This window comes from Rhinoderma darwinii, chromosome 1, assembly GCF_050947455.1.
Source record: "Rhinoderma darwinii isolate aRhiDar2 chromosome 1, aRhiDar2.hap1, whole genome shotgun sequence".
NCBI classification, from domain to species: Eukaryota; Metazoa; Chordata; class Amphibia; order Anura; family Rhinodermatidae; genus Rhinoderma; species Rhinoderma darwinii.
In genome coordinates, this window is record NC_134687.1 from 117,232,865 (window position 1) to 117,260,107 (window position 27,243).

Genomic DNA, 27,243 nt, shown 5'->3' on the forward strand with positions numbered 1-27,243 from the left:
GTGCCATGCTGATAGACTTCTACCCAAAAAGACTGAATGCTGTCATAAAGTCAAAGGGTAATTCAACAAAGTATTAGTTTAAGGGTGTGCAGATTTATGCAACCACATTATTTTTGTTTTTTATTTTTATTTTTCCATCCTACAAGATTTCAGTTTGTTTTTCAATGAAATTGTACAGATTATAGGTAACATTAATGGTGGGAAAAGTTCTGAAATGATCCATCTTGTACTGATTTTGTAACATGACAAAAACCTGGCATTTTAACAGGGGTGTGTAGACTTTTTATATCCACTGTAGATCCAAAGACGGGATTAGGAGTCGATCTGATCCAGCTTTGAAATATCATTGATGAAATGAGAGCAAAAGGCAATGTTCAGCACACGGATCAGCAATGCTCCTAGTGCAGAAAAACCCAGTAATGCAGCATCCGCTGGAACATGGCACCATTTTTTTTCATATAGATTCAATCTCAAAAAGACCTTTGCATGCCACTGTATGACATTGGAGTCATACAGAGGTACAATAAGGCCCCCATAGAAGTCTATTATTTGCTGTATTACTGCTCAGTTTTTAAGGAGCCGTAATAGGACCAAGTGTGTGAGCTCTTAGTATCATTTGTAGACTGGAACTACTCTTTAAAACACGGACATTACTGGATAATAAAAGTGTGCAATCATAATAACACATTTTTTTGGTCTCTAAATTTGTATGTGCTATAGATTTTGCACATCTAACGCATATTTTTGGGATTATTTGTAGAATTCATAATCCATTGACCTCAATGTGAAAACAAAATGTAGAGGAAGGTCTATCCAAAAAACACCAGTTGTGCAATCTCTACAGTGGATAAAAACAAACCGACTCAAAAGATGCTAGTGTGAATGTGCCCTTGTAATCTCTAGGTTTTAGCAACGGAATGAAATCCAACTCCTACAATGATCATTTATCATGAATTCTGGTACAAACTAAATCCCTCGTCTCATACGAAATGCCATTGTCTGTCTCTTATCATGAACGTAGTGTTCATCTCCCACAACCTTCTATTTTAAAAGTGCTGCAATAAAATTCATAACCTTAGAGTGAGAATCTACTAAAACTTCACCTTCAAACAAATGGGATGAAAAGAAAAATCCCCAGACTCAAATTTCCTTTGTCCATTTTTTTACATTTATGTCAGAAACAGACTCCTGTCTGGAATCCGACAAAGAAGAATAATAGTAATAATTTTTAGATATTCTATAAAGGGAGAGTTTTCTTCCTTTTCATACTTTTCCTAGGGCGTATTGACCTGGATCTCTGCAAAGAGAATCAGCACCTTCTTAAAAACCTCTAATACTGTATATGTGTGTGTGTGTGTACCAGATGGCTGCTGCAAAGCTGGAAATACAATGCATGGGAAAGTTCACATGAGCCATTTTCAATGTATTTTTTCACTGCATGTTTTTGGTCATTTTCTTGTAAAAAAAGAAGACAACAAACAAAAAAATTCCAAATTGACCACTGCTGAAAAACTTACATTTGAACATACCCTTATGGCCTACACTCCATTAGGTCATATAACTCATGGCTGCATTTTAAAGTCTGTATAATGGCCACAACAACTAGACCCTGCGCGGTTCTACTGTAGTTCAGTAGAATGCAGTCATAATACAGACCCTAAAATGTGGCCCTATTCCGTCCATCTGATATAGTCCTGTGTCTGCATGAAAGGTTATGCTATATCTTTTGGCTAAGCAGAAGATCAGTCATTTCAGTTTCAGTCGTTCAAAATCTCAGTTTCATTTTCTTGTTTAAAACATAGACAGAAAAAGTATATTTGGAAAGATTTGTAACAATGACATGGAAAGGGAGTTAGGAATTTCAGTTTACAGTAAACTTAATTGTAGGAATCAATGTCAGGCAGCTACTGCCAAGGCAAATATGATCATGGGGTGCATCAAAAAGGCATAGATTCACATGACAAGAACATAGTTTTACCACTTTATAAATCACTTGTCAGACCGCACATGGAATATTGTGTACGTTTTGGGCACAAGCGCACAAGAAAGACATAGTAGAGCTTCAACGGGTTCAAAGGCAGGAAACTAAGGTATTAAATGGAATGGGTGGACCACAGTACCCAAAACGATTATCAAAATTGAGGTTATTTAGTTTAGAAAAAAGATGACTGAGGGAAGACCTAATAACTGTAAAAGGTCAATACAGAGATCGCTCTCATAATATTCATCTATTTATACAAAGGACTGTAACTATAACAATGGGGCACCCTCTATGTATAGAGGAAAGAAAGTTTTTACACAACCAAAGAAGGTGATTCTTTACTATAACAGCAGTGGAACTCTCTGCCAGAGACAGTAGGTATAATAAATTAACTAAAACAATTCAAAAGGGTCCTGGATGCCTTTGAGTGTAATAATATTACAAGTTAGGGTCACTAGATTACTGGAGATGGGTCGTTGATCCAGGAATTTATTCTGATTGTTATATTGGAGTCTGGAAGGAGTTCTTACCCTAAGATGAGGAAAATTGGCTTAACTAGATGAACTTATGTTTTGTTTTTTCAAGTCCTATAAACTATGTTACTATGTCACTAGATATAAAGACACATTTAGGGGAATTTACTAAGCTATAAGTACAGTGCATTCAGAATGTCTTCAGACCCTTTCACTTTTTACACATTTTGTTATGTTGAGGCCTTGTGCCAAAATAAAATTCACGTTTTTCCCCATCATTCTGCACTTGATAACCCATAACGACAAAGTGAAAACCGAGTTCAAATTTCACATGGACATAAGTATTCAGACCCTTTGCTATGACACTTGAAATTTAGCTCTGGGGGGGCCTCCCATTTCTATAGATTATTTCTATAGATTATCTTTGAAATGTTTCTACTCCTTGATAGGACCCATAGTGTACATCCAGGTGCCTCCAATTTTATATGTGACAGACTTACCATGTCATATGGAAATCTCCTCCCTTAGAAGCCATTCCTCTTAGGGAGAATATGGTTTATCAAAAGGGTACCACATCATCACACAAAGTGCCTAGGGGTTCAGAATACCTGTAGGGGCTACTTGTGTCACCATACCATCTCAGTGCACACCGTTTTATGTGTGCATGAGCATTTAAATCTCTGAGTAAATGTATTTATTTAAATGTGTTTTTTTATTTTCAAAATTGTATTTATTTCAAAGTGCAGTAATAAGAGAAATATTGCATCCATTTCATATACATTGAGTTATTTGTAATGGATACGTCAAACACAACCTACTTTTAAGCAGCATCAGGTCCTTAAGTACAGGATATAAATAGTTAATCTATTTATGTAATATGGAAATGCAAGCTAAAAAAAATCTATTAAATGTAACCTTTTAGAAAACGCATTTCATTAATGTCTAGACATTTAATTTTAACATCTTGACTTTTCATGTAGAGACTGACATCTGTGAATAAACAAATACATTACTGAAAATATTGCATTTCATTTCCATGATGGCTTCAGCGAAGTTATTCTGTCACTATTGTATTTGCTGATGATTGATCGCTTATGTATGATAATACAGGAAGAATATCCCCTTCACCTTCTAGACCACCATTATTCATTCTCTCGTTCAAACACTAGATAAAAATATTACTTGACAATTTAAAGTTTGCGTGTTTTTAAAGTATAAGTTCACCTTTATTGGACCCTCACTGATACATTATATTAAGAAACGGCATAAATAATAATTCCCTATTGCGTACTGTATATATCATTACAATCACCTCCTTTACAAGTAGGACCTTTCTGACAAACACAGCAGATAAGTTGGTAGAACTTATTTATTAGTCCATCAGCTGACATTGCCGTGTGCAGGAAGTTGTACAGAGGAACATAGAGTTCCCTGCGGCAACACGTGTCAGAGATAGTCTTCTCTAGAAGTGGTGCATCTAGGTGAGAATATCTCAGTGTTAATCCGATGGAACATGGCACAATTCTCTTTTTGAAGTCATATGGAATACATCGAATAATCATTGGTATCCCCAAGTATGACACTGGGGGCATATGAAGATAGGGCAGGACCCCATGCACCTCTAAGAGTGCCCTATTACAGCTCAGTACAATACAGAGTTGTAATATAGCCCTGTGAATGACACTTTAGAACACTTGTCTCTGTAAATATTAGAGAATTCCTTGTTATGTGATTCCCTTACATATTAGTGTGAGTTCAAGAAAGCTTTACCTTATATCTTTCTGCAATTCAGGCTACAAGCCAAAAACTAAGGGGTCCTCTGTGTGCATGTATTTGTGTACAGGCCCGTCCATAGAATGAGTCTGTGCAAGAAAAATCTGTTTCTTTTACAATAACCTCATGCAGATGAGCATGTGTTGGAACCACATTTGGCACGTATCGTGATCTGCCCCAGGTCCATGTGGGGTGCTGTGTCAGAGACTAAGTTCTCTCCTAGAAGCACTGAAAAGAGGGAATCTAGAAGAAAACTCCATGAAATATATGGCACCTGATGGAGCCTGAAGTCGTTTTTTTGCAACTGTATACGTAGCCTCAAAGAAATCACAAATGTGGTCCTCTAAGTAAGGTCTCACAGACATATTGGCAGGCACAGTGGCCACAGAAAGTGCAGCCATATTGGTTGTTACATTCGATTTTTTTTTCTCACCAACCTTAGTCAAAGGTGAGAGCAATATGTCTGCACTTCTTGTTATTACTTTTGCAAAAATGGCTACCACGACACAAGAGATAAAAAGGCAGTATCTATCTAAATAAAATATAGTTACAAAACTCAGCCTATAACTCAAACTACGGATTTATGTATGGACTTTCAAAAATTCATGGTGTAATAAATAAAGTAAGTGTAATCTTACAGGGATCTTATTATTAGATATTTAGTGCCAAAAATACTTTTTGTCATACTTTATTATCACTTACAATAGCTATTTGCATCACACCTTCTGCATCTCTTCCATACACATGATTTCTGCAGTTTTAGCTCTAGTCTACGTCTTTGTTAGGGTTTTCGGTTTATAATCTTCATAAATTATTTCTGCACAGCGAGAATTTTTTTGCATTTTGCAGTAAACAGATTGAAACTTACCTCTATCACTGTCATAAAGATATGCAAATTTATCCCATTGATAGTATTCAATCAAACTAAGAAGTGCTCCTTTGAGGTCCGGCCTCATTTGAATAACAAATGGATGAGTACCATCTGTTGGAAAGCTTGGGGTTATGAAGGAGACATGAAGAGTTCCGCAAAATGATGTGATAGTATTTACAGACTTCTTATCATAAAATCCAAAAATAGCAAAGACTCCTCTTGAAAACTGGGAGCAGACTGCAATGGAAAAAGAAGTAAGCATCAGTATACATTGTTATTGCACTGGATCTAGAAAACTTGCATCATATGGAGCATAAAACAATGACTGTAAAGAGAAGACGAAATACAAATGTTATCCCAATATAAAACTATTTTATCATAAACCAAATTAGAAGAAGCCAACGCTCAAGGGTATTTACTAAATTATGAGATGTAATATTCCAAGTTAGATTATATTCTATTGTCTTCAATACACACAAATTATGCCCAAGTTACATCATTTGTCATAATGTTTAATATATAAAATGAAATTACAATTTAGCCCTCCATGGAAATGATTATTTGTTAGAAGTGTTGTTTCATATTCTGATTCTATATCATCCTGGCTGGATCTTTAAGAAAAATATTTATTTAGTCACTTGAATTGACCACAATTAGGTAGATTATAAACCTCCTTCAGCTTTTCAATATCTTCTTGTGATATATATGTGTGATATATATGTGAGATCACAGATAGAAGAGAATTAACAGTATGAGTAGGAAGATTTTTTTTCCTGAGGATTAAAAATGTACAATGGATATGTCATGATGAGTTCAGAGTGTTGTTTGACACAACTCCTTGTGATATCAATTATCTGAGGTTTTCCATAGGACTGTAGATAAAACTGGATTTCAACATGTCTTATTCCTGTTGGAGAGAAGTCACTACCAGAGGTGTCTGGCAGAAGTTTATTCTCCTCTACCCATTGAAATGAACATTCACGCTTGGCTCGGAGTTGGCAGAAATAACTCTTCGATTGACAGTTGTCTCATGTTTATGTCCGGCTTTAGTGTCTGTTCACACCAATCAGTTTTACAAACATTTTTAGTGTCTTTTCGGAGCAAAATATTTTAGGAAGCAGTTGTTTAGGCAGATTCCATTGATTTCAAAGGGAATGCCTTTTAAACAATGATACACCAGTTAAAAATGGTAGGAAAAGGCATAATTTACAATGGAAAGGAAGACATTGCATGCTACTTTTTCCTGTTCAGCACAAACATTGTCTAATTCCCTGATGTGAATAGGACAAGAAATGTGACAGATTAAAGCGACAAATTTCATGGATAACAAGAACTGTTTCCATCCTTTGTACTATTGATTTCAATGATAAAACACATTTCAAACACTGATGTTATAACAATAACTTGGAAAACTGATGCAAGGGAAGACCATTAGTCTGATCAGTTGTTTAGGGTGTGTTCACATCAGCGTCGGGCTTCCGTTCATGGGTTTTGTTCGACCTTTCCGTTGGAGGAACCGATGAACGGAAAGCCAAGCGTAAACCATAGCTTCCGTTTGCATTATTTACCGTTGATTTCAATAGTAATGCTTCCGTTGGAGTTAGTTTCTGTTTGTTTCCGTTCTGTAAAAGTTTTCAGTCTTTTTCGCGGAAATTATAGCGCAGTCAACTACACTATTGTTTCCTCTAAAAAATGAAAACCTTACGGAATGGAAACAAACGGAAACCAATTGCAACGAAAGCATTACTATTGCAATCAATGCTAATGCATACGGAAACTATAGTTTCCATTTGGCTTTCCGTTCATCGGTTCCTCTGACAGAAAGGTCTAGCGGAACCCATGAACAAAAGCCTGACACTTATGTGAACACACTCTTAGTCATTTGTTAAAAGTTCCCCGATAGAATGAGTGACAAATTACAACTGTTTCTTTTATTCAGAATTTTCTTTTTTTTTTACTTTAAGTTTAGCCTTAAATATATAAAAGTATAACATTACATTAAATTAACTTGAAATATGTTTTTTAAGTGTACAATGAAGCAATAACTTGGTTTTAGTAAATTATATTTTTTGTGTGTATCATCTAAGCTGTTAGCCAAGAATTCTGTAACATTCAATGTTCCCTTTAAAAGAGGGTTTACCGTCCTTGTGACAGGTCCACCTTTGTGTTCATGTCACTCATAGAAAAACCCTACATTCACGATATTCCATGCCTTGTGTAATTAGTATGCTTATCAACCAGGCTAGTAGCTCAAAGCATTTGTAGCTGTGTACCAGACTATGCCAGGGTTTCACACCAATGAGCAGAGCTGATATTAAAGATGGGTTTGATGAGAGAGCTTCAGTTCTAGAATCATCATTTTTACCAGGCACAAAATTTCCCATTTCATGTGATGTAAAAAGAGTATAGTGTAAAAAAGACTATTATTTTTAAAGGGGAATTTACAAGTAGGAGTGAATGGCTATATAACGGTAATGTCAAATGTTTTACAATATATTAAACTTAGTGATTTTTCATCATTTCCCCAATGCAACTACTTGCAGGTCTGCCCTGCTTGCAGTTACTATCCTGTGTTATGTGTCATCCATAGCGATATCCAGGGCCTACATCAGGGCAGTACTGGCGGTACTGCTATCAAGTGCCCGCATCAAATAAAAAAAAAGAAGGGGCCCGCTGCTGCTAACCACTGTCGCCCACCTCTGCCCACAGATGCTTTATGCATTGGCCCTTTGAAATCGGGCACCCATGATTTCACTTTGGGCCCCACTACGATTCCCCTTCTTTTTTCCAAAGTAAAAGCATAGGGGCCCGCCCAAGCATTCAACTGCCACTAAGTATATCCTTACCGATGCCCCAACCAGTGCGCCTCCTCTTCTACTACCCTCCTCATCGACGTGATGTGCCTGCGCTGCATAGCCATGTGTGGGGAGAAGGAGCCCTAATTTGTAAATAAATTGGCAGCTGGAGTTCTGAGCCCGCAGTTTTTACCACTGCTGTCCGTCACACACACACACACACACACACACACACACACACACACACACACACACACACATTTATGGTGATGACTGGAGTCCCTGTTGTTTAATCTAATGGAAACTAGATGGGCCTCTGGAGTTAATATAGAAACTGCCTTGCCATGCCTTACAAAGCTATGCTGCCTCCTCTCCTTTCATTATCCTAACAGCGGCGACTAGAGGAAAAGACCAGAGGAAGAGAGGAGTTCAGAGTGATACTGCAGTCACTGTCCAGACATACACCAGCATGTTGCAAAAGAAGCAGAGGAGGAGAGCTCTGAAGCTGCTTGTCTGGTAAGAAATTGTACCAGCAGCATCTGTCTTATCATGCACAATGTATGCTCTTCTCCCTGCTGAGCCCTCGGACTCTGTTAGACTTTCCCTCCTGTCGATACAGAGCCAATTGCCCCTCGCACATTGGTCCCTCTTACTTTCAAATAGACCTTGGTCCTGTTAAATTGGACCTCCTCCACCACAGAGCCCTTAGCCCCTTGGCCCTGCAGCACCATTTGGCCTTTGCTAGATAGGGCCCCCTTACCCCAATAGAGACATTGCCCCTGATACATAAAGACCCTTATCTCCATAGGGTCCTTCAGCCTTTGTAGATGTTTTTTCCATATTGATAAACCCTTTGCCCCTTGGTAAATTATCACCCCTTCTTTATGAGAGTCATGCTATACCCTTTCGGATATCCACTGGATACGCCAAAAAATCCTGAATGGTGAAGTCTGGCAGCTCCACCTATCCTGAGAAAAAGGATCTTGGTGGAGAAGTGAGCATGCACAGTCACTCTCCATATGGGAGATATGTTAACAGCCTAGCGAGTGCACTTTCTATTATTTATTTATTTCTGTTACTTATTTAAGCGACAACATTCCGCAGCACTTCACAGAGGTTCTCTTCACTCACTGCCCCAATTTGGGCTCAGAGTATAAATTCCCTATCTGTATGTTTTTGGAGTGTGGGGGGGGTACCCACACAAACACAGAGAGAACTTACAAACTCCATGCAGATGTAGTCCTTGGTTGGATTTGAGCAAAGGCAATAGTGCTAACAAACGAGCCACCATATAGCTGGGTAGCACTATCTTTATTGCGGCTCAGCCATCTATATGGGGTTCTCCTATTCCCCCGGATCAGTGGGACCCCAGCGGTCTATCGAAATGTGTCAAAATGTATGGCATAGATTTTAAAAAAATACATAAAACTATTTTTATGTTAAATTTATATGAAAAAAAAACCTGGAAAATAGGATTCTATCATATGTCACGTTTGCATGTATATATTTGTCATATTTTCATGGATAAATATGGAGACACAACAAGAAGGTCAACGGTTATAAGGACAAAGCGCCATGGGGTATAATACAGAATGATACAGAATGACTGTATGATTTTGCCGGTGTTACCACCATTTTACCTGCAAACTCATGCTGCCATTCCCCACTGCATGTGGACCTGGTTTCACTTGCATGCGGCTGCCACTCCTTGTGTTCTCACCCTAATGAAGGAGGCCGTGCATCTTTGGCTGTATGAGGCCCAGAATTTCCTGATGGTGGCCCAGGTGATGTCACCACAGTAGGCAATGATTGGCCACTGAAGTTTTTAGTCAGGATACAGTAGTGTACAGCGAGCACATAACAGGGCTAGAGAAATGAAGAGCACTCACTACAGTAATTATATGTATATACTCCTATTTGTATATTTCCAGAAAATAGTTTAAAAAGGAAATTATATACAGTACATAGATTCGGAAATAAATAGAAATTATATTTGCATCTACCCTTCTGCAGCGGTAAGGCTAGGGTGGGGTGCTGGTTGCCAGTGGGGAAGCCAACAAGCTAATCTGCCATGGTATTAAGATACAGGGCTAGAGTAGCGTATTTGTCACAGATTTTGTTGAAGATTTTATGCTGATTTCCAACCCAACGCCAGTTCTTTCTTTATATTTCCTATAATCACTTCTGGCTTTGGCATCAAAATCTGAAAAAACATTTGCAACAAATACGCAATGTGTGATAGTTTGCATTATTTTGTAATTATGCTCAACATGTCAGCTAATGGGTAGAGCTCAGTGAATTACAAAGAGACTTCCTGGAGACGTTGGCGCAATTCCCAGTGTCTGTTCCTTGCTCATGGAGCTCTATGGGCAGACATTGGTGCAGTTCACACAACTTAGGAAAGACTGACATGTGCAATGCGCCACAATCTCTCAATGGAGATCAATGAACTCTATGTCAGCATCTTTGTCTGTCCCATCCAGCTGTCACAAACGGAGTAGGAGAGAAAGGGATAAATGAACACTTGTGCCTACAGCCTGACACAGCTGCATGATATATTGCACTTCTAATGTGGAACTAAAATTAAACTGTACGCACATACACCTTGACAAATCAAGAACTAAAATACAAGAGCCTGACTGGACATAGACTCCCACGCTGTCTATAGCAGCATTTTTTGTTGCATTTCTCGCTGTGTTTCTTAAGGGGCAATAATTCTGCAGCCAGATATTAGTAAGAAGTATACTGTAAGATATGAGAGCTCCTACATAAATAGCATTTTGGTTTGTGGAATTTTAGTGGCATTTTTTTTAAAGTGCAATATGCTGTAGATATGGATTTTTTTTCAGACGTTTTTTTCCATAAGCCTCTCAATTGAACTTAAAAAATGCCTGAAAAAGAGCATGCACAAAATTGTAAAAGTTAAAAAAAAAACACCACCAAAAACGTATGTAACGAATAGGTATGAATAAAAAATTGTAGGTGTTTTTATATGCGGTTTAAAACACATATAGAAAAGTGAAGTCATTGAAATCAATTATTCACTATGACTATTGTGTTAACATTTTCTGGTATCTCCACATACCAGGAAGCCACAGCACTATTGCATAAGGGAAAACTGCAAAACTTAAAAACCATGGGGGGATTTAGCAAAACTAATAGAGCAGATTCCCATAGTGACTAATCAGGTTGCTGCTTTCATGTTTCAAAGGGCCACAGATAAATGAGAGCTGCTATCTGGTTGGTGCAGTGTAAACTGCTCCATGTCACCTTTTCTCTAGTTATGATAAACTTCACCTACTTTGTTTTAACACAGTTTGCATAAAAGAAGTCCAAAGGAATGTTCTTTAGAACAGTTTTTATGAAAAACTTGCTGCAAATAATGTAACATGTGATCACACATTTTACACATTTTGTAAATCTGGTTTATCGCCATTTAAATAAATGAGGAAAATGCAATAATCAAGCTCCAGATGCAAAAACATGCCGTTTTCAGCCCCATTATATGATTTTCGTTCAACTTCCTTACTAAATTGTAACATCTGACTGCTAGAGTAAAGTACCACAGTGTCTAAAAGAAGCAAAAACAGAATAGGGCAGATTTACTATAGGAGTTGCGCCAGAATTCTGTCCTAATCTACAATTAATTTTTTACGCAAATAATGTTAGAAAAATTTATTAATGAAATGCGCCAAAAAGAACAGATGTTGACAAGGGGGCTTGTATTAGCGGAAAAGGAGTTGTTGCTTAAATGGGTATTCCAGTCACACATTACCCCCTATCCATAGGTTAGGGGTAACTTGCTGTTCAGTAGGTGTCCGACAGCTGGGACCACACCGTTTACGAGATTGGGGGACCGTAACCCCCCACCCTCCGACTGAAGGGAGCCGCAGGTGGATCGTGCGCACTACCGGTCTATTCATTCTCTATGGCAGCGCCGAAAATAGCCAAACGCTGTACTCGGTGCTCCCTTTGAGAATGAATGGAGCGGCAGTGTGTATGAGCGACCTGCCACTCAGTTCAAACAGGGGGTATGGGACCCCTGTTCTCGTTATTGGTGTGGGTCCCAGCTGTCGGACACCCACCGATCATCAAATTACCCCCTATACTTGTTGGAATCGGAATACCCCTTTAACTGGTCTAAAGTAAGCCAACCAATAGGAGGTATAAAGTTATACAGAAGTGTCATCCAGCATCAGCCAATGTGATATTGGTGCATCTAGTCTAATTCTAAGCTGTCTGAATGTAACACAGTACTGGTAAATCTGCACCAATGTGTGAACATATCCTTAACATTCTTTTTTTGCTAATGATTGTTGGGCCGTTGTTAAACCCATTAAAGATGCAGCCAGTTATGGTGCCGCATTTTTTATTTTTTTTTGTCTCAATGCATTGACAGCCATAAGTCTTTTTTTATTTAAATTTACGTTGTTGCCATTCCCCGAGCACAAATGCGATGTTAACTTTATTCCAGTGGTTGTCACGATTCTGACAATACCAAATATGTTTAATGTTTTTATGATTAATCTCTTAATTGTTTTTATGAGAAAAAATGTCTATTCCCTTATCATTTAAAATATATATATATATATATATATATATATATATATATATATATATATATATATATTGAGTTTTACTTATTTTTTCTCTTACTAGGGTATTTGTTACTGATGACTTTAATGTAAAAAATAATAATTATTGACTGTCAGTGTGAAACCTACTGCGCCTTGAAATGTGGCACAAAATCGCATAGAAAAACGCCATAAAAAAACTCCAACACAAGTCACTCAGCGAGTTGCAGCTTTTGGTGAATCTTTTGTAAAATTGAAGTCTGTGGGTGGAAATTGCTCTCAAAATGCCACACCTAGAGAATGCTGCCTTTGGAAAAATAAGGACGCAAGGGGGTCAAAGAGGGGAAAAAAAACACCGCAAAAAAAATGCATTGTGTATAAAGACCTTTTATATTCTCTGATCGACTACCAATAAGCATCTGGCCACTGCATTAACTAAAAGTCTAAAAGTTGTGAATTTACATTTCAGAGGGTCTATATTCATCATAAGGTAATCTACTTAAATAGATAACCCTACTTAATCCTGTCACACTTTGTTGCGCTCTCTGCTGTTGTGTTTTTTTGGGTCATAATAGGCAGCATTCAGCCATAACATTGAAACCACTGACAGGTGAAGTGAATAACATTGATTATCTCGTGACAGTGATTCCTCGCGAGGGGTGGGATATATTAGGCAGCAAGTGAACGGTCGGTTCTTGTAGTTGATGTGTTGGAGGCAGGGAAAATGGACAATTGTGGGATCTGAGCGAATTTGACAAGGACTAAATTATGCTGGCTAGATGACTGGGTCGGAGCATCTCAAAAACGTCAGGACTTGTAGGGTGTTTCCGGTATGCAGTGGTCAGTACCTACCAAAGAGGTTCAAGGAAGGACAACTGGGGAACCGGCAACATGATCTTGGGCACCCGGCAACATGGTCTTGGGCACCCAAGGTTTATTGATGCGGTTGGGGCGGCTAGCTCGGCTGGTCTGATTTTACAGAAGAACTACAATAGCACAAATTGCTGAAAAAGTTAAAAGTTAATTCTAGCTATGATAAAGGTGTCAGAATACACAGTGCATCACAGCTTGCTGCATTTGGGGCTGGGTAGAGAAGACTGGTCAGATTGCCCAAGCTAAAAGTAGAGAAATACCACAGCACCGAACCGCAAAAGCGGTGCACGCCTCTTCAGAACCCGGTCCAAGGTCCCCAATATCGGACAGAAAAACGGACAAGGAGGCAGCACTTCCAAAACTAAGAAAACCTTTAATCACCCATGCAACGTTTCAATCCCTCAGGACCTTTCTCAAGCATAGTAAAACACATCCTAACTCCAAGTATTTAAGGACTTACAGAGTCAATTGGCAATAAATCAGTGATCAAATAAAAACAATAAATATATGGACAAGTAATAACAAATAAATCAATTATAAAATCCAGACAAGTACAAGGGTGAAAATTGCATGTGTACATATAGTTAAAACATGGACTGGTACAAGCAATAAGCAGTCCAAGTGTAAACAATGAATAAATAGTTAATAGATCACCCAGGTGTATATATTAAAAACAAGATTGCCTAGTGTCATTTGTGTAGGGCGGAAGGACATATGCCTAATGCGTTTACGGCGTCCCTGCATACCAGCTGCGTGTATCTCACATGTGTGAGAAAGCATGTCTCATTAGTGAGTATGTGCCAAAATCCCGCGAGATTACGCTATGTAAATCTCGCGCATGCGCGGTTGTGCCACAACTCATGCGGCTGCCATCTTGAAAGATGGCAAAGGGATCATATAAGTCTGAACGAACAGCCGTATATAGAATAATGGCCGCACCGACTTTAAAATCAATGTTTAGACCCTGTGGAGATAGGGAGTTTAACTTAAAAATCCATTCAAGCTCCCTACGTTTAAGTCGCAAGATTCGGTCTCCACCCCTCCGATGTGTAGGCATGTGGTCAACGATCCAAAATTTTAGGTCACTGACCACATGTCCCGCTGAAACAAAATGTGACGACACTGGTAAGTCCAGTCTTTTGGTTCTAATGGTAGATTTATGTTTGTTTAAACGAACTCGGCACGCTTGAGTTGTTTCTCCAACATAAATTAATTTGTAGGGACACTGAAGTACATATATGACGTGGGACGAGGCACAGGTCAAAAAGTGTTTAAGGTGAAAAACCTTACCACTAGTAGGGTGACAAAAAGTACTACCCTTGACCATATTGTTACAATTTGTGCAATTCAGACAAGGGAAACATCCCAATTTTTTAGGAGCCAGGGTTAACTGGCGATTAGTACAAAAAGGTCCCACGTCAGAATGTACCAGTTGGTCCCGCAGATTTTTCTGATGTCTAAAGGCCATGCCCCACTCATGGCGTATAATGTTGGAGACTCTGCTACTGATGTCCGAGTATGTAGAAACAAAAGCCAATCTACCAGAAGACTCTCGTCTCTGAGGTGTCAATAATTGTTCCCTAGTGACCATCTCCACCCTGTCTCACTGTTTCTGTAGAAGGGACCGAGGGTATCTACGCTCTGCTGTAACTGTGTGTGTCTGTATGTAGTACAGCTGTGTGTGTGTGTGTGTGTGTGTGTGTAGCAGTGCTGAGTGTGTGTGTGTGTGTGTGTGTGTGTGTGTGTGTGCAGCAGAGCTGGGTGTGTGTCTATATGTAGCAGAGCTGAGTGTGTGTCTGTATGTAGCAGAGCTGAGTGTGTGTCTGTATGTAGCAGTGCTGAGTGTGTGTCTGTATGTAGCAAAGCTGAGTGTGTGTCTGTATGTAGCAGTGCTGTGTGTGTGTGTGTGTGTGTGTGTGTGTGTGTGTGTATAGCAGTGCTGAGTGTGTGTGTGTGTGTGTGTGTGTGTGTGCAGCAGAGCTGGGTGTGTGTCTGTATGTAGCAGAGCTGAGTGTGTGTCTTTATGTAGAAGAGCTGAGTGTGTGTCTGTATGTAGCAGAGCTGAGTGTGTGTCTGTATGTAGCAGTGCTGTGTGTGCGTGTGTGTGTGTGTGTGTGTGTGTGTGTGTGTGTGTGTGTGTGTGCGCGCAGCAGAGCTGAGTGTGTGTCTGTATGTAACAGAGCTGAGTATGTATGTATGTGCAGCAGAGCTGACTGTGTGTCTGTATGTAGTAGAGCTGAGTGTGTGTGTGTAGTAGTGCTGAGTGTGTGTCTGTGTGTAGCAGTGCTGAGTGAGTGTGTGTGCGCACAGAGCTGAATGTGTGTCTGTATGTAGCAGAGCTAAGTGTGTGTGTGTGTCTGTGTGTGTGTGTGTGTGCAGCTGAACTGAGCGTGTGTCAGTATGCAGCAGCACTGTGTGTGTGTGTGTGTCTGTGCGCTCGTGCTCTGTGTGTAGTGTGCGCAGCAGAGCCGTGCGGCGAGCACTCCCCCCCCACACACACACACACACACAAATACCCAAAAACAGGGGCGTAACAAGGAAAGACTGGGCCCCATAGCAAACTTTTGACTGCGGCCCCCCTCCCCTGGGTGTCACACAACCCCCCCTTGTAGATAGTGTCTTTTTTACAGCCCCCCCTGTAGAAAACGCCATACAGCCCCCCCTGTAGATAGCGCCATACAGACCCCCCTGTAGGTAACGCCATGCAGCTCCCCCTGTAGGTAACGCCATACAGCCCCCCCTGTAGGTAACGCTATACAGCCCCCCTGTAGGTAACGCCATACAGCCCCCCCTGTAGGTAACGCTATACAGCCCCCCTGTAGGTAACACCATACAGCCCCCCCTGTAGGTAACGCCATACAGCCCCCCTGTAGGTAATGCCATACAGCCCCCCTGTAGGTAACGCAATACAGCCCTCCTGTAGGTAACGCTATACAGCCCCCCTGTAGGTAACGCTATACAGCCCCCCAGTAGGTAACGCTATACAGCCCCCCCTGTAGGTAACGCTATACAGCCCCCCCCCTGTAGGTAACGCCATACAGCCCCAACCCCCAAAAAAATCAGACCTATAATGTGTCCTACAAAAGTCCCCCGAAGTTCTCCATGACTAACCTCTGACTTCCGGCGTCTGCGCAGCTCAATAAAAATGAAAGGAGCGCTGGTCACGCATGCACACAAGCGCGACCGGCGCTCCATTCATTTCTACGGAGCTGCTGACACAGACCCCGGAAGTCCGAGGTTTGTGATGGAGAACTTCGGGGGACTTTCGGTCTCCTTATCGCTGCCAGCGATCACACATGTATCCCCTATCCTGTGGATAGGGGATACATGTCTTTTGTTTAATACCTCCCTACTCTGCCGTAGTGTTCAGTAGTGTTCAGTGGCATCGCGCTGTAGTAGCCATAGCGGTAGCTAGCGGAGCCTCCGGCCATGGTGGGGGCCCGTGCCGGTGGGCGACACGGGACCCCTCATGCCGCGGGCCCCGTAGTAGCCGCTACGGCTGCTACAGCGGTAGTTACGCCACTGCCCCCAAACATGCAAAATCAAGCTTAATCAAGCGTTTTTTTGTGCGGTTTTTGGCACGTAAAACGCGCAAAAACAACGTGTCAAATATACGCCGTGTGAACCTATCAACTGAAAAGTCATTCACTTCACTTTCATCATTCTAAGGGTATGTTCACACGCAGTGTTTTCAGCCATTTTTCGAGCCGTAAACGTCCCGAAAAACGGCTGAAAAATCGGAAGCAGAACGCCTACAAACATCTGTTCATTGCTTTCAATGGGAAATACGGCCTTCTTAAAAAATATCATAGAAAAAAGTAACTTACTAAAAAAAAAAAAAAGGTTTCATTCGCGACACATTCCCTTTAAAGGATCTGATGCTAACTTCTTGGTGACAGATAACACAGGACACCTTCAGAGGTGTTGTGGGGTCTATGCCTCAATGGGTCAGAGCTATTTTGGCGGCATGAGGGGACCTACAGTACACAATATTAGGAAGGTGGCTTTACTGTTATAGGAAACTTTCATATTGCTCAACAATAGTGATGGTAAAAACAGTTCTACCAGGTTTGAAAATCACAGCAAATTGGGGAAACAATGGAGAATAGACAAAGAATCATAGTGATGATATAGGTTGGGCAAAGTGTTTGGTATCGTTATACATGGGAGAGAGCCGCAATTATTTTGTAAAATAAAGTTATCTGACTCAACTAATAGCATTAAATTACTAAGGGAAAAAAAAGAAACAGGCATATTTTCCTCTAATTCTTTTATTTTCTAGATACTAGTTCTGTTTTGATATGACATTAAAGAAAAAAGGAAAAAACATTTTGTTAGCCTATGTATAAAATAAAATAAAAATTTACCCTTAGAATGTGGCATTCAAAAAGGCGAAATTTTGACATTTAGGCATCTGAAGGCTATGATCCTAAAAGGGTCAAGTGCATGGGCATTATTAGCACTTTCTGAGGAGGTCCCTTTATAATACCAAGTAGTTTGTAACTAGGTACAGGGGCATTGCTAGGGTCTTAAAATATCAGGGGCACAAGCCCCAAGACATATGTTTACCCCCCCAAAAAAAAATATTTTTACATACATATCGGAGATACAATATCTATAAGGGCTTATTCAAACTACAATTTTTCACGTCCGAGTTTCACCCGTGCGGGACCCGTTTTCACGGATGCCCATAGACTTCAGTCTATGGAGGGATCCATGAAATCGGTAGAAAGTAGCACATGTTCTATCTTTCAACGGACCTTTGGCACGGTCCGTTGAAACAACGGCTGTGTGAACAGCACCATTGAAATACATGCGTTCGTGTGACGGCCGTTGTTTTACTGGCCGTCACGTAGATGTATTCAACATTCGTGTGAATAAGCCCATAGACTAAGGCCCCTACAGCTACACCACTGGATAGAATTGGATGCATTGTCTCAAAATACTTGATCACATATGATAGGCTTAGATACAGTGGCTCAGCAGACAGTATTACACATGATAGGCTTACATATAGGGCCCAGCTTGCTGACAATGCGGCTCTAGGGCTGGACCCAGGAAAGGTAAGTAGAAGAATTGCTTTGCTTTTTTACCTGTGACAATTTTTTTTTTGTGTTTGTCTTTTTTTAACATGTTTGGTTGTTGGACTACTTTGGATTCGGGGACTACTTCGATGATGGCATTTTTTTTAAATTCTCAATAAAGTGGTTAACCAGGATTGTGTGTTTTTTGTTTCAATAAAATATTTTTTCTATGTCCACGTACTTTTTTAAACTTTATTACTACCGCCTTAGTAATGGCCGCTGGCTGAATGACAGCATCCATTACTAAGGCGAAGCTTAACCCCTTAAGGACGCAGCCTAGTTTGGGCCTTAAGGCTCAGAGCCCATTTTTCAAATCTGACATATTTCACTTTATGTGGTAATAACGTCGGAATGCTTAAACCTATCCAAGCGATTCTGAGATTGTTTTCTCGTGACACTTTGGGCTTCATGTTTGTGGTAAAATTTGGTCGATATATTCAGTCTTTATTTGTGAAAAATTGCAAAATTTAGACAAAATTTACAAAAAATAGCATTTTTCAGAATTTAAATGTATCTGCTTGAAAAACAGACGGTTATACCACCCAAAATAGTTACTAGTTCACATTTCCCATATGTCTACTTTAGATTGGCATCGTTTTTTGAACATTATTTTATTTTTCTTGGACGTTACAAGGCTTAGAACATAAACAGCAATTTCTCAAATTCTTAAGAAAATTTCAAAAGCCTTTTTTTGAAGGTGCCAGTTCAGTTCTGAAGTGGATTTGAGGGGCCTATGTATTAGAAACCCCCATAAAACACCCCATTTTAAAAACTAGACCCCTCAAAGTATTCAAAACAGCATTTAGAAAGTTTTTTAACCCTTCAGGAATTTCACAGGAATTAAAGCAAAGTGGAAATGAAATTTGCAAATTTCATTTTTTCTGCTGAATTTCAATTTTATTAAATTTTTTTTTAGTAACAGAGAAGGTTTTACCAGAGAAATACTACTAAATATGTATTGTCCAGATTCTGCAGTTTTTAGAAATGTCACACATGTGCCTCTAGTGCGCTCATGGACTAAAACACAAGCCCTAGAAGCAAAGAAGCACCTAGTGCATTTTGAGGCCTCTTTTTTATTAGAATATATTTTAGGCAGCATGCCAGGTTTGAAGAGGTGTTGAGGTATCAAAACAATGGAAACCCACCAGAAGTGACCCCATTTTGGAAATTACACCCCTCAAGGAATTCATTTATGGTTTTTGTTATCATTTTGACCGCACAGTTTTTTCACAGCACCTATTTGAATTGGGCTGTGAAATGAAAAAAATGATATTTTTTCCAATAAGATGTCATTTTTGATCAAAATTTCTTATTTTCACAGGGAACAACATACCCCATTTTGTTGCCCAATTTGTCCTTAGTGCGGCAATACCCCATTTGTGGTGATAAACTGCCGTTTGGGCCCATGGGAGGGCTCAGACGGAAAGGAGCGCTATGTGTTTGTTGGAGTCCAGATTTTGCTGGATTGGTTTTCGGGTGCCATGTCGCATTTGCAGAGGCCCAGAGGTATCAAAGCAATGGAAACCAACCAGAAGTGACCCCATTTTGGAAACTACACCCCTCAAGGAATTGATTTATGGTTTTTGTTATCATTTTGACCGCACAGTTGTTTCACAGCACCTATTTGAATTGGGCTGTGAAATGAAAAAAATGATATTTTTTCCAATAAGATGTCATTTTTGATCAAAATTTCTTATTTTCACAGGGAACAACATACCCCATTTTGTTGCCCAATTTGTCCTTAGTGCGGCAATACCCCATTTGTGGTGATAAACTGCCGTTTGGGCCCATGGGAGGGCTCAGAAGGAAAGGAACGCTATGTGTTTGTTGGAGTCCAGATTTTGCTGGATTGGTTTTCGGGTGCCATGTCGCATTTGCAGAGCCCCAGAGGTATCAAAACAATGGAAACCCACCAGAAGTGACCCCATTTTGGAAACTACACCCCTCAAGGAATTGATTTATGGTTTTTGTTATCATTTTGACCGCACAGTTTTTTCAGAGCACCTATTTGAATTGGGCTGTGAAATGAAAAAAATGATATTTTTTCCAATAAGATGTCATTTTTGATCAAAATTTCTTATTTTCACAAGGAACAACATACCCCATTTTGTTGCCCAATTTGTCCTTAGTGCGGCAATACCCCATTTGTGGTGATAAACTGCCGTTTGGGCCCATGGGAGGGCTCAGAAGAAAAGGACCACCATTTGGCCTACTGGAGCTTTTCTGGTGCTAAGTCATGTATGCAGAAGCCCCTGAGGTACCAGTACAGTTGAAACCCCCGAGAAGTGACCCCATTTTAAAAACTACACCCCTTAAGACATTCATTTAGAGGTGTAGTAAGCATTTTGACCCCACAGGTACTGTGTAAAAGATAATGTGCAGCAGATGGTGCAGAGTGAGATTTGCAATTTTATATATATATATGGCATGTCAGTGTCCGATATAGTGTGCCCAGCATGCGCCACCGGAGATATACACCCCTTAAATTGTAATGTGGGTTCTCCTGGGTACGGCAATACCCTACATGTGGCTGTTATCAGCTGCCTGGGCACACGGCAGGGCTTAGAAGGGAAGGACCACCATTTGGCCTACTGGAGCTTTTCTGGTGCTAAGTCATGTATGCAGAAGCCCCTGAGGTACCAGTACAGTTGAAACCCCCGAGAAGTGACCCCATTTTAAAAACTACACCCCTTAAGACATTCATCTAGAGGTGTAGTGAGCATTTTGACCCCACAGGTACTGTGTAAAAGATAATGCGCAGCAGATGGTGCAGTGTGAGATTTGCAATTTTATATATATATATGCCATTTCAGTGTCCAATATAGTGTGCCCAGCATGCGCCACCGGAGATATACACCCCTTAAATTGTAATGTGGGTTCTCCTGGGTACGGCAATACCCTACATGTGGCTGTTATCAGCTGCCTGGGCATACGGCAGGGCTCAGAAGGGAAAGATGAGGGGGGTAAGCTGTGCGGAGTGCATCAGGGTAAATTAAAAATCAAGGGATGTATGATACATTTTAAAACAATCTTTTATACAGAGCCCTGGTTTTTCGGGACACGTGTCACATTGGTATATTGTGTTCTTCCTTATCCCCCTCTTATAGCAGACTCTGCACCTCTTTTGACTCTTTCCCTTTCCACCGGTTTGGGGAACTTCTCCTGGAAAGTGTTGCCCTGGTACGATGCGTGTGGCCTCGCTTCCAGAAGTACTGGGTGCCCCCCCTTCCTGGTCCCTAAAGATTAGATCTTGAAATTCCAGGAAAGTTCCCCTCTGGCCTGCACATCGACGTAGCACGTACGCATTGTACAAAGCCATCTGTATGATGTGCCCGGCCAGCTTCTTATACCACACCGCATGGCGCTGTAGGGCTTCAGGACTTAATTTGACAAATCCATCCCTCCCATGTACCTATTGTAGTCCAGGATGCAGTCTGGTTTGGGGGTGGCCTTTCCTTCATATATCCTAAATCTGTAGGTATACCCTGATGCACTCTCGCAGCTTATACATCTTCACGCCATACCTTGCCCTCTTACCTGGCAGGTACTGGCGGAATTGAACCCTCCCTTTAAAATGTACCAGGGACTCATCAATAGAAAAACACTTCTCGGGGGTGTATGCTTGGGAAAACCGGGCACTGAAACGGTCTAATAGGGGTCTCCGTTTATACAAACGGTCAAAACTGGGGTAATCTCGGGGTGGGCACGGCTCATTATCAGTATAATGTAAGAAGCGAAGTATTGCCTCATTTATTTATTTTTTTAGGTTCCAGTTCATTTCTGAAGTTGCTTTGAGGGGCCCATATATTAGAAACCCCTATCAAACACCCCATTTTAGAAACTAGACCCCTCAAAGTATTCACAACAGAATTTAGAAAGTTTATGAACCCTTTAGGTGTTTCACAGAAATTTAGAGCAAAGTAGAGGTGAAATTTACTCTTTTTATACCATTTTTTTAATAACACAAAATGATTTATCAGAGAAACGCAACTTAATAGGTATTGCCCAGATTCTGCAGTTTAGAGAAATATCCCACATGTTGCCCTCGGGCGGTAATGGACTGAAGCATCGGCCTCCGAAGCAAAGGAGCACCTAGCGGATTTTGAGCCCTCTTTTTTATTAGGCACCATGTCCGGTTTGAAGAGGTCTTGTGGTGCCAAAACATTGGAAACCCCCCAAAAGTTACCCCAATTTTGAAACTAGACCCCTTGAGGAATCCATTGTAGTTTTCTTGGGGTGCATGCGGCTTTTTGATCAGTTTTTATTCCATTTTTAGGTGGCGTGGTGACTAATAAACAGCAATTCTACTATTGTTTTTGTATACTTTTTTTTTTACAGCGTTCACCGTGCGCTATAAATGACATCTTCACTTTATTCTGCGGGGTGATACGATCACGTTGATACCAGATGTTTATAGTTTTTTTTTATGTCTTATGGCGTTTGCACAATAAAATACGTTTTGTAAACAATCATTCACTTTTTGTGTTACCTTATTCTAAGAGCCAGAACGTTTTTATTTTTCCATCAATAAAGCCGTGCGAGGACTTATTTTTTGCGTAACGAACTGTAGTTTCAATCATTACCATTTTTCGGTACATGCGACTTTTTGATCTCTTTTTATTCCATTTTTTGGGAGGTGAAGTGACCAAACAATTGTGATTGTGGTACGGTTTATTAATATATTTTTTTACGGCGTTCACCGTGCGGGATAAATAACAAAATAATTTTGTAGTTCAGGCCGTTACGGACGCGGCGATACCAATTATGTATAGTTTATTTGTTTGTTTATATATTTAAATTAATTATAAATGACTGATAAGGGAAAAAGTGGGACTTTTACTTTTATTACTTTTAAAACTTTTATTTTCTTATTTTTACACATCTTTTTTTAACTTTTTTTTTACTTTATTACTTTGTCCCACTAGGGGACTTGAGGGCAGGAGGCCCTGATCGCTATTCTAATACACTGCACTACATGCGTAGTGCAGTGTATTAGAACTGTCAGCTACTCACTGACAGCAAGCATAGTGGGTCCTGACGTTGTCAGGACCCACTAGGCTTCCGTCTATGGCATAGCCGGACGCCATTGTTTGGTGTCCGGTTGCCATAGTCACCATCGCCGGCCGCTATCGTGTAGCAGGCCGGCGATGGCGGATTAACCCCTAAGAAGCCGCGATCGCTATTGAACGCGGCTTCTGAGGGGTTAATCGGCGGGGGAGCTCCGCGATCGGTCCCGGCACATTGAGCAGTGATAGTCTGCTGTCGGAAACAGCAGCTATCACAGCTCATGAACGCGCCCCGCGCGAACGGCGCCGTGTTTACTCCATGACCTACTATTAGGTCACTGAGCGCGAACGCTACAGTTAGCATGACCTAATAGTAGGTCATGGAGCGTTAAGGGGTTAATATTAGCCAGTGAAAAGGCTAACACTAACCCCCATTATTACCCCGGTACCCACCACGGGTGCCGGGAAGAGTCGGGTACGATCTAGTACCCAACAATCTGTAGTGATGGCCCAGTACTGGGGCGACCGCAGGCTAGTATTATTAGGCTGGAAAAGTTCAAAAACATTGGGCCTTCCCACCCTGGTAATGCGAGCCTGTTGCTGCTATGTAGTGTCTGGCTGGTTATGAAAAATGGGGGGGACCTAACATTGTTTATTCAATTTATTTATTTATTTATTTATTTCATTTTAAAAGATGACGTGGGGTTTCTCCCGATGTAATCCAACAACCGAACCTGTAAAAAAACACAAATACAAAATAAAACCCACAAGGTAGGCTTAGATACAGGGCCCCAGCAGACAGCAATCTTATACAGTATAAGATTACTGTCTGCTGGGGCCTTGCATCTAAGCCTACTTGGTGGTAGGCTTAAATACAGGGCCCATCCGACAGGATCACACATGGGCCATGTATCTGAGCCTACCTTGTGGTAGGCTTAGATACAGGACCCAAGAGACAGGATCACACCATGTGGGATCCTGTTTGATGGGCCCTGTATCTAAGCCTACCACATGTTGGGCTTAGATACAGGGCCCCAGCAGACAGTAATCTTATACAGTATAAGATTACTGCCTGCTGGGTGCCGCTAGACTTAGATACAGGGCCCATCACACAGGATCACACATGGGCCATGTATCGGGACTGGGTCAAAGAACCAAGGCATGGGCGCTGAAAGCCCGCTGCAAGCGACGCCACTGACTATGTACAATATTGCATTTAAATTTTTGGTTTAAAACCTTGTAGAAATCAAAGCCCCTCCAACATTCGAACAAAATCCCAACAGATGTCTTAATATCAGATAAATGCAAATACAGATGTAGCAGAGTTGAAGATATGCATTTACATTTTGTGTAAACTACATCATACTCACACAGTGAGTTATCCTACAGATGATGCAGCACCCAAAAAATTACAGTCAGCAGTGCTACATCTCAAGCTTTAAAGCGATTCTGCTCCCCTGTCAAATTTGAGAGGACCATAGGCACGCATGCCTGAAAATACCTTTGAGAAAAATGCTGGCAGTATTTCTTGACCCTCCTGTGCAGTCATCATGTCAGTGTAATAATAACTGTTTTTGAGTTAAAAGTGATTGAACCTCATCACCTAAGGGGAAAATGGCTTCATCTAGCACAGTAGCAGTATAGTATCCGGTTGTGTAGCAAATAAAGATGCTAGAATCAATTTGCCAGGTTTGAGATTCCCATTGAATCTGAGTAATTTGCATTTTGTATAATCAGTCAAGAATAGAATTTAAAAATATGTGCTCATCTATAGTAAAGGTAGAATCAGTTTACCATTAGAGATTAATTTGAAGAAACTGTGGAGCATAGATAAAGAATCACTCATTTCTAGTAGCTAAATCAGAATGTCTATGTGGTCATTGTAACAAAAGGCCTATTAAAATATTCCACTTTTAACTGCCTCATTAGAGGACTTTCATTGACATGTCCTGATTGCAAAATTATTTTCATGGGTATAAAATTTGGAATACCTTATCAATATGGAATAAGTCTGTAAAATACCCATATATTGTGAAGGATAAACCCAGATAAAAAAAAAAATGACAATAAAAAAACACCATAAAAACATGTACTTTCACTACTATTTTGTTTGCAAAATAAAATTCTAAACTTTGATGTCTTTAAGTTCAGAAAACAAGGTCAGAATACTGGCACCAACTGATCGCCATTGTATTTCTACCCATAATCATCTGCAGATGGCTGAACAGGTTGCTGCGCAATCATTCCACACCACTGAATAGCAATTAGCACTGAGAATAGCTTGCTGAAATATAGCACTTTTTAGAAGCAAGTTCATGCCATATAACAAAGTGACATTTTATTGAAATACAACCTACAGAACTGTCACCAGTATTTTTCAGTAAGGGCATGACCACACGTGGCGGATTTCCTCCGCAACTGTCCGCATCAATGCCGCACAGAATCTGCGTTGCAGATTCTGCTGCGGATCTGCACAAAATGTGCAGTAAATTGATGCGGACTAGCTGCTGCGGACTGCGGCAAAAGTGCTTCCCTTCTCCCTATCAGTGCAGGATAGAGAGAAGGGACAGCACTTTCCCTTGTGAAAGTAAACGAATTTCATACTTACCGGCCGTTGTCTTGGTGACGCGTCCCTCTTTCGGCATCCAGCCCGACCTCCCTGGATGACGCGGCAGTCCATGTGACCGCTGCAGCCTGTTATTGGCCTGTGATTGGCTGCAGCCTGTGCTTGGCCTGTGATTGGCTGCAGCCGTCACTTAGACTGAAACGTCATCCTGGGAGGCCGGACTGGAGACAGAAGCAGGGAGTTCTCGGTAAGTATGAACTTCTATTTTTTTGACAGGTTGCTGTATATTGGGATCGGTAGTCACTGTCCAGGGTGCAGAAACAGTTACTGCCGATCGCTTAACTCTTTCAGCACCCTGGACAGTGACTATTTACAGACGTCTCCTAGCAACGCTCCCGTCATTACGGGAGCCCCATTGACTTCCTCAGTCTGGCTGTAGACCTAGAAATACATAGGTCCAGCCAGAATTAAGAAATGTCATGGTAAAAAAGCAAGACGCATCCGCAGCACACATAACATGTGCATGACAGCTGCGGACTTCATTGCGGAACTTAGAATCTCCATTGAAGTCAATGGAGAAATTCCGCCATGAGTCCGCCACTGCTCCGCAACAGACAGAGCATGCTGCGGACACCAAATTCCGCTCCGCAGCCTATGCTCCGCAGCGGAATGTTATGCATCGTCTAAACGAACACTTCTAAATAGAAGTGGAAGTCAATGCAGAAACGGCTCCGCTGCGGATTAACGCTGCGGAGTGTCCGCAGCGGAATTTAAGTGAAATTCCGCCACGTGTGAACCCAGCCTAACACAGGAAGAGTTACAGGTATTTATATTAGCAATGTGTTAATTGTAGTTAATAATGTGTTAAAACACATAAGAAACGTTATATGCACATATACCATAAGCACCCCATCCAAAAAAAAACAAAAAAAACTTTGTAGTTCTCTTGAGGCCAAAGTGCAGTTTAGAAAGCATCTAACCAGGGCTGGATTATGAGGACAGCAAAAGTTGAATATGCCCTGGGCACCCACTTTTCAGGGACTTCCACCTCCATCTTCCACCTCCATCAACAGTGTCTAACTACCAGGTTCTAATCCTTGGCTTTAAAACCCGGGACCTAAGCACTGTTATTTAGGCACTGTATGGTGGTATTATCAGGGCACTGTATGGTGGTATTATTAGGGCATTGTATGACATTATTATTTAGGCATTAAATAGATTTGTAATTTAGGCACTGGGGCAGCACT

The 27,243-nt window shown here is 40.8% G+C and overlaps 1 protein-coding gene across 6 annotated transcripts in view; it reads right to left on the reverse strand.

Moving 5' to 3' along the window:
- The window catches only part of GRIA2 (glutamate ionotropic receptor AMPA type subunit 2), a 184,139-nt gene that overhangs the window by 77,141 nt on the left and 79,755 nt on the right, over positions 1-27,243 (reverse strand). For all 6 annotated transcript variants that reach the window (XM_075860309.1, XM_075860307.1, XM_075860308.1 and 3 more), the window contains exon 3: positions 5,096-5,335. In XM_075860309.1, the coding sequence (XP_075716424.1) occupies positions 5,096-5,335 (240 nt within the window). The remainder of the gene's footprint in view (positions 1-5,095; positions 5,336-27,243) is intronic.